This window comes from Ictidomys tridecemlineatus, chromosome 10 (genome assembly GCF_052094955.1).
Source record: "Ictidomys tridecemlineatus isolate mIctTri1 chromosome 10, mIctTri1.hap1, whole genome shotgun sequence".
Classification (NCBI taxonomy): Eukaryota; Metazoa; Chordata; class Mammalia; order Rodentia; family Sciuridae; genus Ictidomys; species Ictidomys tridecemlineatus.
This window is the reverse complement of record NC_135486.1, coordinates 52701157-52719118: the sequence shown is the minus strand read 5'-3', so window position 1 is coordinate 52719118 and position 17962 is coordinate 52701157. Positions and strand designations below refer to the sequence as shown.

General features: G+C 37.5%; 1 protein-coding gene across 22 annotated transcripts in view; it reads left to right on the top strand.

The window, feature by feature from the left end:
* The window catches only part of Cdc42bpa (CDC42 binding protein kinase alpha), a 311232-nt gene that overhangs the window by 50517 nt on the left and 242753 nt on the right, over positions 1-17962 (top strand). For 21 of the 22 annotated variants that reach the window (XM_040277554.2, XM_040277548.2, XM_040277549.2 and 18 more), the window contains one exon: positions 4313-4404. In XM_040277554.2, coding sequence (XP_040133488.1) covers positions 4313-4404 — 92 coding nt within the window. Of the gene's footprint in view, positions 1-4312; positions 4405-6793; positions 6802-17962 lie in introns of those variants that run through there. The other variant, XM_078022928.1, reaches the window with a different exon arrangement.

The window sequence follows — 17962 nt, the reverse complement described above, 5'->3', positions numbered from 1 at the left end:
CCTCTTAAGTATGATGGACATACAGGTGTATACCACTTTGCTAGGCTTAGTGTTTTATGTTGTATGTTTAACACTTTAATTTCTAGCTCTTTCTTTCCCAGTGTAAATATTGGAGGCTCTATTTTTTTGTGTGTGTGTGTGTACTGTTTTAGGCTATATCCTGGAAATATTGATAAATACTATTTTTTTAAAAATATGGGGTAGTTATCTTTTTCTAATTATCTTATTATTTTTATCATTTGAATTTCAAAGTTTTGGGGCTTTTCTTCTAATCTACCTTTGATCCATTACTCTGTACATGTACATTTGGTTTTTATGTTCCCAATACTTTGGATTTTATGACTTGAAATGTTATCAAAATCTGTAGTTTCAATGTGTGTTAGAAAATATATTCTTCAACTCTTAGGTACTGAGTGTTATATATGTATATTGTTCAATTATATTACCTTTTTTTTTAAAGTATTGATTACTGAGAGAAAAACTTTCTAGAAATGTGAATTTGTGTCTTCTAAATTTTGGCTTTCTGTAATTCGAGATCATATTATTAGTTACATACATGTTTAGACTCATGTCCTGGTTAGTTGAACACTTTAAAAAATCATATATATGGTCTCCTTTTATCTCTCTCCTACTGATAACTGTTTGCTGTAATGTCTCTTTTTGTCTAGTATCAAAATGGCTTAGTATTTATTTATTTATTTATGTCGGTGGTAGGGGATGGTGTTAGTCTCTACTTTCTTTTTCTGATGTTTTATATAAATTCAGGTAAGAATTTTCTTAAAGAGAAAAAACCCCCACAAATTTAGAAAGAATCAACAAATGTAAGTATATATTTGCAAAAAAGATTATAACATATGCAGATTTTCATAATACTGGTAATTAAAAACAAGGAAAACAGAGCCATGTAAATAGTTACTAAATACATACCAAACCTATCCTGGCTTTAAAAGCCAGGGATACACAACTGTAATTCCAGTGACTGTGGAAGTTGAGGCAGGAGCATCAAGATCAGCTGTGACAATTTAGCCAGTCCTGTCTCAAAATAAAAAGGACTGGGATTGTGGCTCAGCAGTAGAGCACTCGCCTAGCATGAGCAAGGCACTGGGTTTGATCCTCAGCATCATATAAAAATAAATAAATAAAAATAAAGGTATTGTGTCCACCTACAACTACAAAAAATATTGAAAAAAATTACTGGGGGATGTAATTTAGTAGTAAAGCATCCCTGGATTTAATCTCCAATAAAAAAGAAAAATACCAAAACAAAAACAAACAAAACTCAAACTCCAAAACAAAAGATTATTATTAATCACCTTATTCATATAAATTTGAATTTTGATGTATACATGCATGCATTATATAGAAAATATAATTAATCTAATTGTTGAGTGTAGAAATAGAAAACATGGACAATAATGTGAAAAAATCAATTATCAAAAGTCCACCTAAAAGACATCTATGCTAGATGTTTTCACTATTACAAGTTTATTAGACCTTAAAGTAATAGTTAACTGTAGTCTTCTAAAGGTTTTACAGTTTTATTTTCACATTGACATCCTTTGGCAACCTAGAATGATACTGTTTCAGCAAATAGGAAAGAAAGGTTTGTACATATCATTGGTGCCAACCAGATGAAGGCAGTACAGAAAAAAGATAATTGTAGACAAACTATGTTTATAAACACAGATGTGAAATTACTAAATAAAATCAAAGCAGTTTCAGCTGTATATTTAAAAAAACACATTATATCCAAATAAGGGTTATCTCTAAATATAAAAAAAGGGTTCAGCTTCTAAAGTCTACTTAAGAAATAGGCCATGTTAAAAGATGTCCCCCATGAATAAATAAAAGCCCCCCAAATCTCTATATAAGATTATAGTCAATAGTTCCATCTGTTATGTATGATAGTACTTGTTATTCACATTTTTGCTGACATATGGTTGTTTCAGATTTTTAAATTTTTGGCATATTTGGTTGATAAATAATTGAATATCCCTGTTAAGTTAATTTGCATTTCTGTGATTTCTTGTAAGGTGATAAACGTTTTTATTTACCAGCAATTTGTGTTCAACCACACTGAAAGTTTTATATGGAATCACACTTACTGGATAATTTATTTACCCAAACATGAGGCCCGTTTTAGTCATTTTTGTATCTCCAGCATCCTGTAAAATGCTTGGCATGTAGGGAATAGTCAGTGATTAGTAAACATTGAATATTGAGAAGAAATTTGTGATGTAAGCAACCTATTTTTGAATGCCTGGAAATAGAATAGTTTTGCCATGTCAAAGGAATACGATAAATACAAGGAGCTGAGATTTGTATTCTAACAGGTTCCAGGGGAAAAAAATTTCAGGGGTACTTAATTTATGTTACTACTGTAGGCTCCCATAAAATTTGTGTAACTGGTAATCCTTATTTTCTTTAATCTTAATTATTCATGATCTTATAGTATTCATTTGCTTTATGCTTTTAGGGTATATGCTATTACTTCAGGGCAAGATATTATTCATTTTTATTTTGAAAGACTGTCATCCTTTGTTGCTAACACATTATTTTGACAATCATATTCTTTTTTTGTTGTTGTTGTGACTGGGGATAGAACCTGGGGCACTTAACCACTGAGCCAATCCCCAGCTCTTTTTTGATAGTTAGAGGCAGGGCCTTGCTAAGTTTCTAAGGCTGACTTTGAACTTGTCATGCTCCTGCCTCACCCTCCTGAGTTGCTGGGATCACAGGGGTGCACCACTTTGCCCAGCTGACAATCATATGCTTACCAAAAGGAAATTTTAAAGTTTCTTTACCTTGTCTTTTTTTTTTTTTTAAATAGAGCATTGTATTTGTACATAGCATCTGGGTTCCTTTTGACATAATTATACACACAAGGAATTTATTTTCAATCCCCATTTCTCCTTCCCTTTCCTCCCCTACTCCTTCCCCTTTTTCTTTCTCCTCTATTCTACTGATCTTTCTTTCACACCCTTTTTATTATATTTGATTGATACTTTTTCCATATGCGTAAATGAGATATTCTTTTTTTGGCCATTTATATTTGTATATAACATGATTCTGTTAGATTTGTTCCTTGTCTCTCCCCCCATCCCTTTCTCCCTCCCTCTCTTCTTCTCCACTGTCTTCTCTATATCTTTATTGTATCAGATCCCCTCCCTGACTGCCTTTTTTCCTTAATTTTGCTTTAATGTCCACATATGAGAGAAAACATTTGACCCTTGATTTCTTGAGTCTGGCTACATGGTTTTCTCCATTTCCATCAATTTATTGGCAAATACCATTTTCTTAATCCATTCATATATTTTCATGTACCTCAATTGATTTCATAATTTAGCTATTGTGGATTGTGTGGCTGTATTGCTATAGTATGCCGATTTTAATTCTTTTGGATAAAGACCAAGGAGTGGGATAGCTGGGTCATATGATGGTTCCATTCCTATTTTTTTGTTTTTTAAACAGAGACTTGACATTTATTGCACAGTTTTATCCCCAGCAGAACATGTGGCATTCTAGAATATATGAGGTAATAAAATCAATACTCCATTGAGACCATTCCTAGTTTTTTGAGGCATCTCCCCACTACTTTCCAAAGCGATTATACTCATTTTCAGTCCCACCAACAACGTCTGAGTGCACCTTTTCCCCTACATTCTCACCAGCATTTATTATTATTTGTATTCCTGACAATTGCCATTCTTCTGACTGGAGTGAGTTGAAGTCTTAAGTAGTTTTTCTTTGCTGTTTTGCAGTTATGTTCATAGGATTAAAATATCTAGATTTCTGGTCTTTTAGATAAGTAGAATATTGCTTAGAGGAAGATGTATATGTAAAAGTATTCTCTAAGAACCAAACTGGGTTATAAAATAGCAGTAGTTTAGTGTCAGTAATGAGGCAGAGGCATAGTTTATATGCTTATAATTTGAGTGTCAGGTTATTTGGAGGGCTGTGTATTTGATGCGATTTTACATACTTTTGCTTTTTTTTTGTACCAGGGATTGAACTCAGGGGCACTTAACCACTGAGATACATCCACAGTCCTTCTTTATATTTTATTTAGAGACAGGCTCTTGCTGAGTTCTCAGAGCCTTACTAAGTTGCTGAGGCTGGTTTTGAACTTGTGATCCTCTTGCCTCAGTCTCCTGAGCCACTGGGATTATAGGCATGCACTGTGCTGGGCTATTTTGGCTTAATTCTTAATCATAATTTGAATTTTTATTGTATAAGTAATACTCATATCTATTGCATATGTAATTTGCATCACATTTCTAAGAAAGTAATTGATGTTGCTCTTTTGTTTCAGCTAAACCATTTACTTCTAAAGTGAAACAAATGCGATTACATAGAGAAGACTTTGAAATATTAAAGGTGATTGGTCGAGGAGCTTTTGGGGAGGTAAGAGATGAAGATTTTATAGAATGTTTGCTAATTGTTTTAGAAGGTGTTTAATACAGTTGTGAGATAATTTAACTGAAATATTATTTGCTGTTGTAATTGATGTGGTTGATTGGAAAATATAAGTTTTAAATGAAATATTTCTATATCAGGTGTTTTCTAAGATATTTCATATGTTAATGTAAATATGATTAATTTTCTGGACTCTTCTTTGGTCTGATTGTGCTTCCTTGTGCTAAACTGTTCTAAATTAGTTTATAGGAACTTTTGATATCTGATAGTACATATGACCTGACTTCTTCCCCCACCAGCCCATCTCTCCTTCCATTGTATTTTCATATTATTTTGAATCAGTTTTTCAATTTCTACTCATTTATAATCTCCCCACCATGCACTCCTGCTCAAATTTGAATTTGTTTTGCATTGAAATTTGAAATCAGTTTGCAGATAATTAAAATCTTAATATTGAGGCAGCTAATCCATGGATATGGTATATTCCTCCAATTATTTAGGGCTTTATAAATTTCAATAAATTTTCAGTCCATATAGAGTATTTCTGCATATTTCTGCATATTTATTCCTGGATGTGTGATATTCTTGATGTTATTTTAATTATAATGGTTTATTAAATTCCATTTACTAATTATTGAAAATATAATTGCAATTAATTGAATCTTATTTATTGCCCTTAGAGCTAGCAATTGTTTTAGTCAGCTTTGCATTACTGTGACCAAAATATCTGGGAAAGTTTATTTTGGCTCACAGTTTCAGAGTATTATTCCATGGTGGGCTGATTCCATTGCTCTGGGCCCAAAGCGAGGCAGAACATTAGTACATCAGGTAAGGCGGGGGTAGGGTGGAGGAACTCTGCTTACTTCAAGTCAGCCAGGCCTGGAAGCAGAGTAAAAAGAGGCTGAAGGGCTGCAGAGAAGATGAACCCTTCCAGGGCATGTCCCCAGTGACCCACTTCCTTACCAGCTGCTTATAGTTACTCAGTTCGTTCAAAGTAGGATGTTCTGATTAGGCTGCAGCTCTCATAACCCAGTCATTTCACCTCTGAGTATCCCTGCATTACAATAGTATCTTTTAGGGGACACATCACATCTAAACCATAACATTGTGCTGCTGGCCCCCAAAAGCCCATGTCCATCTCACAATGCAATGTGTCCCCATAATATTAACAGTTTCAGCGTTGCCCAAAAGTTCAAGTCCAAAGTCTTATCTGAGTACTCAAGGCAGACTCTTGGCTGTGAACTCTATCCAAAACAAGTTACATATATCCAGTACACAATGGCACATAATGATTGTTCCATTTCAAAAGAGAAGAAGAGGGTCATAGAAAGAAGGGATGGAACCAATGAAACCAAGCTATGCAAACAAGTCCCACAACTCCATGTACATCATCTAGGACATAGTGGAGAGTTGTGCTCTTCAAAGGAGTTGGGTAGTTCCTCCCTTTAGACTTTGCCTGTTGCAACCCACATGGCCTCTCTTTTAGCCTGGCTCTCTCTGCAGCCAGTAACTTTTCTTGGTACACTGTCCACATTACTATAATTTCTTAATTCCTTGGGCCTCTCTTCCAGTTTTGGCTTCACCTTCACAGCTTCATGCATCACCCTCTCAAGGGGCAGCCCCGTAGGAATTCTGGCCCTCCTATACTTTGCCTACCCTCTAGAGCTTCTTTGAAATCTCAATAGAAGCTTCCATGACCCCTTAACTTCAGCATCCTACATTCCTACAGAACCAGCACCACATGCATGCTACCAAGGTCTGCTGCCAGCTTATACAATAGCTGAGCCTCCTGGGATCACAGCTTCTGCCACCTCTGAGTGCCTGCCTGCAATGCCAGTTATGGTGAAATAACCCCACCCCCTTCCCATTGTGAGCAATGTGCCCTCAGGATTTTTTCCTTTAGTTTTCCCTTCTATAACATTGAACCTGTAATGGGTATGCTCTTGCAAATTCCTGTGATGTCTTCAAGACATCTTTCCTGTTGTATCTGAAAAGTACTTAACTTCTTTTTAGTTTCATAATGTCTTTAACAGCACACCTTCCTTTGCCCCTATTTTCCAAACGCTTTTTGGTCAAAATTTAAGTTTTTTAAAAAAATATATATATAGTTTTAGTTGTCAATGGATTGTTATTTTATTCATTCTTTTATATATGATACTGAGAATCGAACCCAGTGCCTCACATGTGCTAGGTAAGCGCTCTACTACTGAGCCATAATCCTAGCCCAAACTGCAAATTTTTAAGACTGCAAAGTCTTGTCCCACTTGCCTACAGTTATCACCCTGTTAATTCATTTAAGCTAGAATGGACTGATTAGGTTTCAACCGTCATAATCTAATCATTTTACCTCGGAATATTCTTGCATCAACATAGGAGCTTTTGGGGGACACCTCATATTCAAACATAACAAGTTGAGTTGATTATACGTTTTTTTTTTAAATATTTTTTTTAGTTGTTGATGGACCTTTTATTTTATTTGCTTATTGTTTATATGTGGTGCTGGGAATTGAACCTAGTGCCTCATGTGTAACAAGGCAAGTGCTCTACCACTGAGCTACAATGTACTCCAGCCCCTTGATTATACTTTTAAAATCATGAATTTTATTGATTTTTTTTAAAAAAAGATTTTTATTAGTTGTTGACAAATTTTTAAATTTTATTTATTTATTGGTATGTGGTGCTGAGAATCGAACCTAGTGCTTCACACATGTTAGGCAAGTGCTCTACCACTGAGCCACAATCCCAACTGAATTTTGTTGAATTTTAATAAAATACTTTTTATCTGCATCATTTGAGACACTTGTATTCTTTTTTCCTTTACTTGGTTATTGTGTTGAATTATATATGTTTATTTATTTATTTTCAAATGTTGAACAAATAAATTTGTATTCCTAAAATAAGCCCAGCTTCATTATTATCTATTATTATTTTTTAATGTATTAGTGGATTTGATGTGCTGTTGTTTTTATCTCTTTTCCCCCCCTTTGTTAGATTTTTGCGCCTATTTCTTGAGAGAAATTGGTCTGTAATTTTCTTGCTTCAGATTTTGGTATCTTGATTATGTTGGTCCCATAAGAAGAGGGAAGTAAGTACTCCCTCTTGTTTTTTTCCTTACATGCTTATAGGTTTTCATTTATGAAGCTATTTGGCTTGGAAGTTGCTGGTTAGACAGTCTAACATAATATATTTAATTTTTAAAAATGGAAACAAGACTACTTTCTGTTATGTGTCAATTTTGGTAAGTTTATCTGTATCATTTCGTTTTCAAAACTTAATGCCATATGGATCATGTGTATTCAAATGAACATTTATTAATCTTATTTTTGATTTGTCTTGCTAGGGGCTTATCAGTTTTATTTTCTTTTCAATTAATTAGTTTCTGGCTTTTTGATTTTGCTACTGTGAGCTTGTTTTCTGCTTCATTAATTTCTGCTGTTTAATATTTTCTTCTACTCTTTGATTTTCATTTACTGTATTTTTTTCTAATTCATTGAAATGGATTAGAACATTGGTTTCTAGCCTTTTTCTTTTATTGGAAACATTATAGCTATACAGAGTAGTTGGGTTCATTTTGACAAAATCATAACATGCATGGAATTTGATTTCAGTCTTCCATTCCTCTTTCTCCCCACCTTCTCCTTTATTTTACTGATCTTCCTTGCTCTTGTTTGTTTGTTTGTTTATTTATTTATTTAGGTACTGGGGACTGAACTCAGGAGCACTCAACCACTGAGCCACATTCCCAGCCCTATTTTGTATTTTATTTAGAGACTGGGTCTCACTGAGTTGCTTAGCGCCTCCCTGCCTTCCCATTGCTGAGGCTCATGATCCTCCTGCCTTAGCCTCCCAAGCTGCAGATTATAGGCGTGCACCACCATGTCCGGCTCATTTATTTATTTTTGATTGGTTCTTTCTACTTAAGAATAAAGGTGAAATTCCCTGTGGTATATTTATATATGCAGGGACTATATATGTAAAATGATTTTTTTTTATATGTAATATGATTTTGTTAAATTCATTACATAGTTTCTCTCCTTTATCATCCTTCCTCTTTCCTTTTCCATCTCTTTTCTCATACTCCACTGATTTTTCTTGTAGCTTTATGATACCTGATTTTCCCCTCATTTCCTTTATTTTGCATTACCTTCCACATAGTAGAAAACATGGCTCTTGATTTTCTTTGACTGCCTTACTTAACTTGTTCTTTCCATCTATTTACCAGAAAATGCTACAATTTCATTCTTCTTTATGATTGAGTAAAATGCCATTATGTATATATTCCACATTTTAAAAATCTGTTCATTTATGGATGGTTTATCACCTCATTTTAAATGTACATTTAAGGCTGTATATTTTTTTTTCTAAGCAATGTTAGCTACAGCTGACCAGTTTTGATACATTGTATTTTCATTATTGTTTTGCCCCCAAATGCAGTGTCATTTCCAATGCGATTTTATATTTTAAATGTGTTTTGTGTTGCATCTGAGAATTTAGAAGCTTATTTCTCACTTTTTAAACATTTGGAGGATTTTCATTGAGTTATATAATTTTCAAGAGGTTAGAGGATATATGCTATATGATAGTAGTCCTTTGAGATTTGCTGTGTAGTATTCTATAAATATCAGGTCAAAATCATTAATTTTGCTTAAATTTTTCATTTTCTTTGTGTTTTCTCTTGATCTGTCATTTCCTGAGAGGATTTGCTTTTTTTTTTTTTGTAATTATTCCTCTCAGTTTTTGCTGATAACAAATAGTTATATTTCTGATTAACTCTTTTATCATTATCGTATGGAATGTTCTCTATTACCTCTGTAGTACTTTTTTTGATAAAATTTTAAAATCTGATATTAATAGAGCCATGTAATTCTTTATTTTTAAATAAAGAATTAAATATTTATTTAATAAATATTTAAATATTTATTCTTAAGTTTTAGGTGGACACAATATTTTTTTTTATTGTTGGTTGTTCAAAACATTACATAGTTCTTGATATATCATATTTCACAGTTTGATTCAAGTGGGTTATGAACTCCCATTTTTACCCCGTATACAGATTGCAGAATCACATTAGTTACACTTCCATTGATTTACATATTGCCATACTAGTGTCTGTTGTATTCTGCTGCCTTTCCTATCCTCTACTATCCTCCCTCCCCTCCCCTCCCCTCCCCTCTTCTCTCTCTACCCCCTCTACTGTAATTCATTTCTCCCCCTTGTATTATTTTTTCCTTTCCCCTCACTTCCTCTTGTATGTAATTTTGTATAACCCTGAGGGTCTCCTTCCATTTCCATGCAATTTCCCTTCTTTCTCCCTTTCCCGCCCACCTCTCATCCCTGTTTAATGTTAATCTTCTTCTCATGCTCTTCGTCCATGCTCTGTTCTTAGTTACTCTCCTTATATCAAAGAAGACATTTGGCATTTGTTTTTTAAACATTGGCTAGCTTCACTTAGCATAATCTGCTCTACTGCCATCCATTTCCCTGCAAATTCTATGATTTTGTCATTTTTTAATGCAGAGTAACACTCCATTGTGTATAAATGCCACATTTTTTTTTATCCATTCGTCTATTGAAGGGCATCTAGGTTGGTTCCACAATCTTGCTATCGTGAATTGTGCTGCTATGAACATCGATGTAGCAGTGTCCCTGTAGCATGCTCTTTGTAGGTCTTTAGGGAATAGACCGAGAAGGGGAATAGCTGGGTCAAATGGTGGTTCCATTCCCAGCTTTCCAAGAAATCTCCATACTGCTTTCCAAATTGGCTGCACCAATTTGCAGTCCCACCAACAATGAACAAGTATACCCTTTTCCCCACATCCTCGCCAGCACTTGTTGTTGTTTGACTTCATAATGGCTGCCAATCTTACTGGAGTGAGATGGTATCTTAGGGTGGTTTTGATTTGCATTTCTCTGACTGCTAGCGATGGTGAGCATTTTTTCATGTACTTATTGATTGATTGTATGTCCTCCTCTGAGAAGTGTCTGTTCAGGTCCTTGGCCCATTTGTTGATTGGGTTATTTGTTATCTTATTGTCTAATTCTTTGAGTTCTTTGTATACTCTGGATATTAGGGCTCTATCTGAAGTGTGAGGAGTAAACATTTGTTCCCAGGATGTAGGCTCCCTATTTACCTCTCTTATTGTTTCTTTTGCTGAGAAAAAGCTTTTTAGTTTGAGTAAGTCCCATTTGTTGATTCTAGTTATTAACTCTTGTGCTATGGGTGTCCTATTGAGGAATTTGGAGCCTGACCCCACAGTATGTAGGTCATTGCCAACTTTTTCTTCTATCAGACGCCATGTCTCTGATTTGATATCAAGCTCCTTGATCCACAATATTTTTATTTTACATTTATGTGGTGCTGAGGATTGAACCCGGGGTGTCTAATGCATGCTAGGCGAGCACTCTACCACTGACCACAACCCCAGCCCCAAGCCATGTAATTCTTTATTTGTATTCACATTAAAATCTTTTCCCATTCTTTTAATTTCAGCTTTCTATAACATTATGGCATATTTACTGTTAAGTAGACTATGGTTAGATGTTTGTTTTCAATCTGTTTTGAAAATCTTTTGTCTTTTAATTGGAGCATGTATAGTCAATTGACATTTATCTTGTCCATTCTGTATGATTTTTCTCCATTTTTTATTTTTTCTTAGATTATTGGAGTGTTTTACATTACCCCTATTTTTGCTAAATCTCTGTTACCCATTACCATTTACCTGATTTCTACTTTTATTTGTTATTGCTGTCATTATTTCAGTTCCACATGTATTTTAAATCCCAAAAGATATGATTATACTGTTCCTATTTATTCAGATTTATCAACATTTTATTTTCTCTTGTTCTTTACATTCACATGCTTTTTCACATTCATATGCTTCACCTTGGAATGATTTCCCTTTTGACCTAGAAGTTCTCTGTATTATTTTTCTCTATATTATTTCTGTAGTGTATGTCTGCTGTGAGTAAATTGTCTATTTTATTTTTCCAAAATATGTTTATTTTGAGGTCTTAACATTTTTAAAAAAGTAATTAAATATATGACTTGAGGGATTATTACATTTTGTATGAACTTGTATAACCATTGTGCTGCTCAAGGTAGACTGTTTATAGCAGTCAGATAGGCTCTTACTCTCTGTTTGAATAACCAGTTCCTTGTTAATCCTCTGTTCTGACTTCTATCATAGATTTATGTTGCCTGTTTTTTTAGTTTTATATAAATGAAGTTAGGTGCTATATACTCTTGTTTATGGAGTCTTTTGCATCACATTATACTTTTATAATCCATCCTTGTTTTTCATTGGTGTACAGTATTTCTTTGAATGAGTATAGCCATATGTTATTTATTCATACTAGTGTTACCGCTGTTGGCCAGTGACAAGTCCTTGCTTCCCAGATGTTGAAGAATAACACCAGAAAAGCACACGCCTAGGCAAGGTCAGAGTAGAAATTAGAAGTTTATTAAAGGACAGCAGAAAAGACTTCTCCTGGAGGAAGAAGGGGACCCAAGAGGTGGAATCCGTGGAAGTGCTCTTGTCTCCCCTTTTTATAGTTTTGGTGATGGAATGTAAGGGGGAAGGGTTGGGACACAGGTAATCTGGGCAGGAAGGACTTCATTATCACTTCTTGGGATGGGCTATCTCCAAATCTGTTGGGGGCTGTTTCCTGGGTTCCATTAACATTTCTTTGGGGTGAACTTTGGCCTAGGGCCTTTCTGGGACTTCATTAACATTCCATGAGTTGTCCTGTGTTTCCCTGGAATCGTTCTCAGCATGGCCTCCATTTTAGATTTCACTTGATATGATATTAGACCGATTTACCTAACTACACTGACTACCTGACTTTAAATCTGGCTTCACTAGTGTTGTTGAACATTCAAGATATTTATAGGAATTAAGAATAATGCTTGTACAAATATTCTTGTACTTGTCTTTGTGAGATTTAGGCACTCATTTAAGTTTGATATAAACTTAAGAATGGAATTGCTGGGTCACAGTAGGCATATTAAGCTTCAGTATATAGTGCCAAGTAATTTTGCAAGTGCTTATTGATTTGTACTCCCACTGGCAGTGTATTTAGTTCCTAGTTGTTTCAAAGCCTTACTAATGTTTGGCTCATTTTCTGACTTCAACCAATTTTTGGTAATAAAAAAAAAAAATTGAGTTACCTTTTATTGTGTGTGTGATTTCATTTTGTATTTCCTCTTAAAGATCAGCACTTATTTTCATATCATTTCATATCACTTGGATATCCCTTAGGAACAAGTGAACATTTGGGGGTTGAGAAGCCAGGAGCCAGCTGGGTGGGTTGTGTGACTTATTGGTGTATTTTTTTTTTTTTATTAGTTGCTCATGACAATACAATGATCTTAACATATCATACATTTGATTCAAATGGGGTATGAATTCTCATTTTTCCACGTGTACAGGTTGCAGGATCACATTGATTATACGGCCATGTATATAAATACAGCAATATTAGTGTCTATTTTATTCTGCTGCCCTTCCTATCGCCCCTCCCCTCCTATCACCTCTCTCTACCCAATCTAATGTGACATAACACTCCCTCTCTCTTTTTTTCTTCCCCCTCACATCATCATACATGTATTTTCTATAACGATGAGGGTCTCCTTCCATCTACAGTTCTCCTTCTCCCTCCCATTCCCTCCCACCTCTCTTCTCTATTTAGTGGTAATCTTCTTCTCATGCTTTTCCTCCTTACTCTATTTTGAGTCACCCCCCTTATATCAGAGAATACATTTGGCATTTGTTTTTTAGGGATTGGCTAACTTCAGTTAGCATAATCTGCTCTAATGCCATCCATTTCCCTGCAAATGCTATGATCTTGTTATTTTTTAGTGCTGCGTAACATGCATAAATCAAAGGCATTCCTGTATATCAGTGACAAATCCTCTGAAATGGAAATGAGGACAACTACCCCATTCACAATATCCTCCAAAAAAAAAAAAAAAAAACTTGGGAATCAACCTAACAAAAGAGGTGAAAGACCTATACAACGAAAACTACAGAATCCTAAAGAGAGAAATAGAAGAGGACCTTAGAAGTTGGAAAGATATACTTGCTTATGGCTAGGCAGAATTAATATCATTAAAATGGCCATATTACCAAAAGCACTTTACAGGTTCAATGCAATGCCAATCAAAATCCCAATAGCGATAGAGATAAGGAAGATGGCGGTGAAGGGAGTGCATAATCCCAGTGCGCAGCGTCACTGAGTGGGAGAAAGACGAGGTGAAACGGCTGAAGGCTAGCTTGTTGGGAATTTCCAGTGAAATTGAGGTGCTCCAGAATCTAGTGGACGGATTTCCATCGTGCGAGGTTCGGCTATGGGAGCTCGGTCGAGGGCAATTTCTTCGAGATTTCTCCGCACGGAGGGTCGCATTGCCTGATCCGGGGAACGCCCCTCAGCTGGAGTCTGTGGCACTCGCGGGAAGCGACGAGGTGCCGGAGCGGGGGTGCAGCGATGCGGATTCTGGGGGCTCCCGCCAGTGGTACAATGGCTGCGCTTAGTGCTGAGTTCCGGCTTTGAGACAGAGGAGAGAAGCGGTCCAGTTCGGTTCCCGACACCGGTCGGACCACGGAGGAGGACAGCAGCCGCCATCTTGGAGAAATGATGTAATTACCCCTGTTTTCTACTGATCTCAGCGCATTCAGCTACGGAACAGGTGATTTCAGGCTGGTATTTGCCTGCGTCTCCCAGACAGATCGCTCAGGCTTGGGGCTGGAGAACCTGTGGAGAATACTCCTGGGGGCTCGTTCCTGGCAAGGCATGCGCTGGCCTTTAAGTGGCCGGATTCTGGTCCCTGGGGCTGCCTTGGCTCAGGGTTGGGGAACCTGTGGAGACTGCGTGTGGAGGCCAGCTCCAAGTGGAGCGTGCGCTGAGCTCGGGGCGGCTGGGTTCTGACTCCCGGAACAGTTTTGGCTAGGGGCTGGGGAGCCCGCGGGGACTGCGTCTTTGAGCCTGTGCCCAGCGGAGCGTGCACTGAGTTTGGAGAGCTTGGAGCGGCTGGGCTCTGGCTCCCGGAGCTGCTTTGGCCTGGGGCTGGGGAACCCGCGGGGGGGCGCTCCTTGGAGCCAGCCCCCAGCAGAGCATGCATCGGGATCGGAGAGGCTGGGTTCTGGCTCCCGAAACTGCTTTGGCCTAGGGCTGGGGAACCTGTGGTGACTGCTTCTCGGTCAGAGTCCTCCTGGGTGCTGTGGGGGCCGGGGGGGCAGAGTGGAGCTGCCGCCTGCACCCAGAGCAGGCCAAGTGACCCGCTGGTGTGGTATCACGACACCCCAACTACAGCTGGGGTGGAAGAGAGTAGCCGCCCACGCCTAGAGTAGGACCAGCGACCCGACGGCGCGGTAGCCAAGTAACTCCATTTGGAGTAGGGGCTGTGCAGAGCCGCCATCTGAGCCTACAAGGTAGTAGACCTGCAACCCACTGGCAGGACAGGCCTGGTAGCCTGGCAGCGTGGGGGACACGTAGCACCGAGGCAGTCACGTCACACTGGTTGGAGTGGAGGTGGAACAGGGCCGCCGCCCGTGTCCGGAGGGGGCTCAGCGACCCGTTGGAGAGGCAGTCAGGTACCCCCATTCGGAGTGGGGGCTGTGCAGAACTGCCGCCCGAGCCCGCAGGGTGGGCAGACCTGCGACCCACTGGCGGAACAGGTCTAGAGGCCTGCCAGCGTGGTAGACACGTCACACCAATTGGAGTGGGGATCGAGCAGAGCCGCCGCCCACATCCGGATCAGGACCAACAACTCGAGGGCGTGGTAGTTACGTCACCACAATTGGAGTTGGGGCAGGGCAGAGCCGCCATCCACGCCTGCGGGGGGGGGGGGGCAGACCTGCCACCGACCAGCATGGTAGACAGACCACCCTAATTAGAGGAGGAGCACAGCCACTACTCGCCCTGCAAGGGAGACTTCCCAACTATACAAGAGCAATATAAATAAATAGGGGGTAAATTTCAAAAACACAACAGTTTCACCAAGCAGAAAGAAACGCGAGCAGTATGAAAAGACAAGGAAAGAAAGGACCACAAGCAATGCAGGTCAACTCAACTTTACAAGAGGTAATAGCTGCAACAGATGGAATGTCAGATAAAGAGTTCAGGATATACATGCTTCAGATGATCTGGAGTCTCAAGGAAGACATGAGACAGCAAAATCAGACAATGAAAGATCACATTGACAAGGAACTACATAAACAAATCCAGGAAGTAAAAGATCAATTTCACAGGGAGATAGAGGTAATAAAAAACAAACAAATAGAAATCCTAGAAATGCAGGAAGCAATAAACTAACTTAAAAACTCAATTGGGAATACTACTAGCAGAGTAGATCACTTAGAAGATAGAACATCAGACAATGAAGATAGAGTATTTCAACTTTAAAAGAACATAGACAGCTCAGCAAGTCTGCTAAGAAACCATGAGCAGAACATCCAAGAATTATGGGATAATATTAAAAGACCAAACTTAAGAGTCATTGGGATACAGGAAGGCACAGAGCTCCAAACCAAAGGAATAAACGATCTATTCAGTGAAATAATACGAGAAAACTTCCCAGACTTGAAGAATGAGACAGAATCCCAAATCCTAGAAGCCTACAGGACGCCGAATGTGCAAAATCATAAGAGATCCACACCTAGACACATTATAATGAAGATGTCCAACATACAGAATAAGGAGAGAATTTTAAAAGCTACAAGAGAAAGGAAGCAGATTACATTTAGGGGTAAACCAAGCAGGATAACAGCTGATCTCTCCACACAGACTCTGAAAGCCAGAAGATCCTGGAATAACATATTTCAAACACTGAAAGAAAATGGGTTCCCACCAAGAATCGTGTATCCGGTGAAATTAAGCTTCAGGATGGAAGATGAAATTAAAACCTTCCACGATAAACAAAAGTTAAAAGAATTCGCAGCTAGAAAACCATCTCTTCAAAAAATCCTTGGCAAAACATTACAGGAAGAGGAAATGGAAAATAACATTGAAAACCAACAGGGGAAGGTAGGACAGTAAAGGGGGGAAAGTAATCAAAGAGGAAAACAAATCAGGTTTAGTAACATTAATAAACAAATATGGCTGGAAGAACAAACCATATCTCAATAATAACCCTAAATGTGAATGGCTTAAACTCACCAATTAAGAGACACAGGCTAGTTGAATGGATCACAAAACAAGACCCAACAATATGCTGCCTACAGGAGACGCATCTGATAGGAAACGATATACATAGACTGAAGGTGAAAGGTTGGGAAAAATCATAACACTCATATGGACTGCGGAAACAAGCAGGAGTGTCCATACTCATATCTAATAAAATAGATTTCAAGCTAAAGTTAATCAAAAGGGATAAAGAAGGACACTTCCTACTGCTCAAGGGAACCATACACCAACAAGACATAACAATCATAAATATATATGCCCCAAATAATGGTGCAGCTATGTTCGTCAAGCAAACTCTTCTCAAGTTCAAGAGTCTAACAGACCACCATACAATAATCATGGGAGACTTCAACACACCTTTCTCACCACTGGACAGATCTTCCAAACAAAAGTTAAATAAGGAAACTATAGAACTCAATAACACAATTAACAACCTAGACTTAATTGACATATATAGACTATACCACCCAACATCAAGTAGCTACACTTTTTTCTCAGCAGCACATGGAACCTTCTCAAAAATAGATCATATATTATGTCACAGGGCAACTCTTAGACAATATAAAGGAGTAGAGATAATACCATGCATCTTATCTGATCATAATGGAATGAAACTGAAAATCAATGATAAAAGAAGGAAGGAAAAATCATGCGTCACTTGGAGAATGAACAATAGGTTACTGAATGATCAATGGGTTTTAGAAGACTTGAAAGAGGAAATTAAAAACTTCCTAGAGTTAAATGAAAACACAGACACAACATATCGGAATCTATGGGACACATTGAAAGCAGTTCTAAGAGGAAAATTCATTGCTTGGAATTCATTCCTTAAAAAAAGAAAAAACCAACAAATAAATGATCTCATACTTCATCTCAAAATCCTAGAAAAAGAAGAGCAAAACAATAGCAAAAGAAGTAGAAGGCAAGAAATAATTAAAATCAGAGCTGAAATTAATGAAATCGAAACAAAAGAAACAATTGAAAAAATTGACAAAACTAAAAGCTCTTGTTTGAAAAAATAAATAAAATCGACAGACCCTTAGCCATACTAACAAAGAGAAGAAGAGAGAGAACCCATATTACTAGCATACGGGATGAAAAAGGCAATATCACAACAGACACTTCAGAAATACAGAAGATAGTCAGAAATTATTTTGAATCCTTATACTCCAATAAAATAGAAGATAGTGAAGGCATAGATAAATTTCTTAAGTCTTATGATCTGCTCAGATTGAGTCAGGAGGATACAGACAACCTAAACAGACCAATAACAATAGAGGAAATAGAAGAAACCATCAAAACACTACCAACTAAGAAAAGCCCAGGACCGGATGGGTATACAGCAGAGTTTTACAAAACCTTTAAA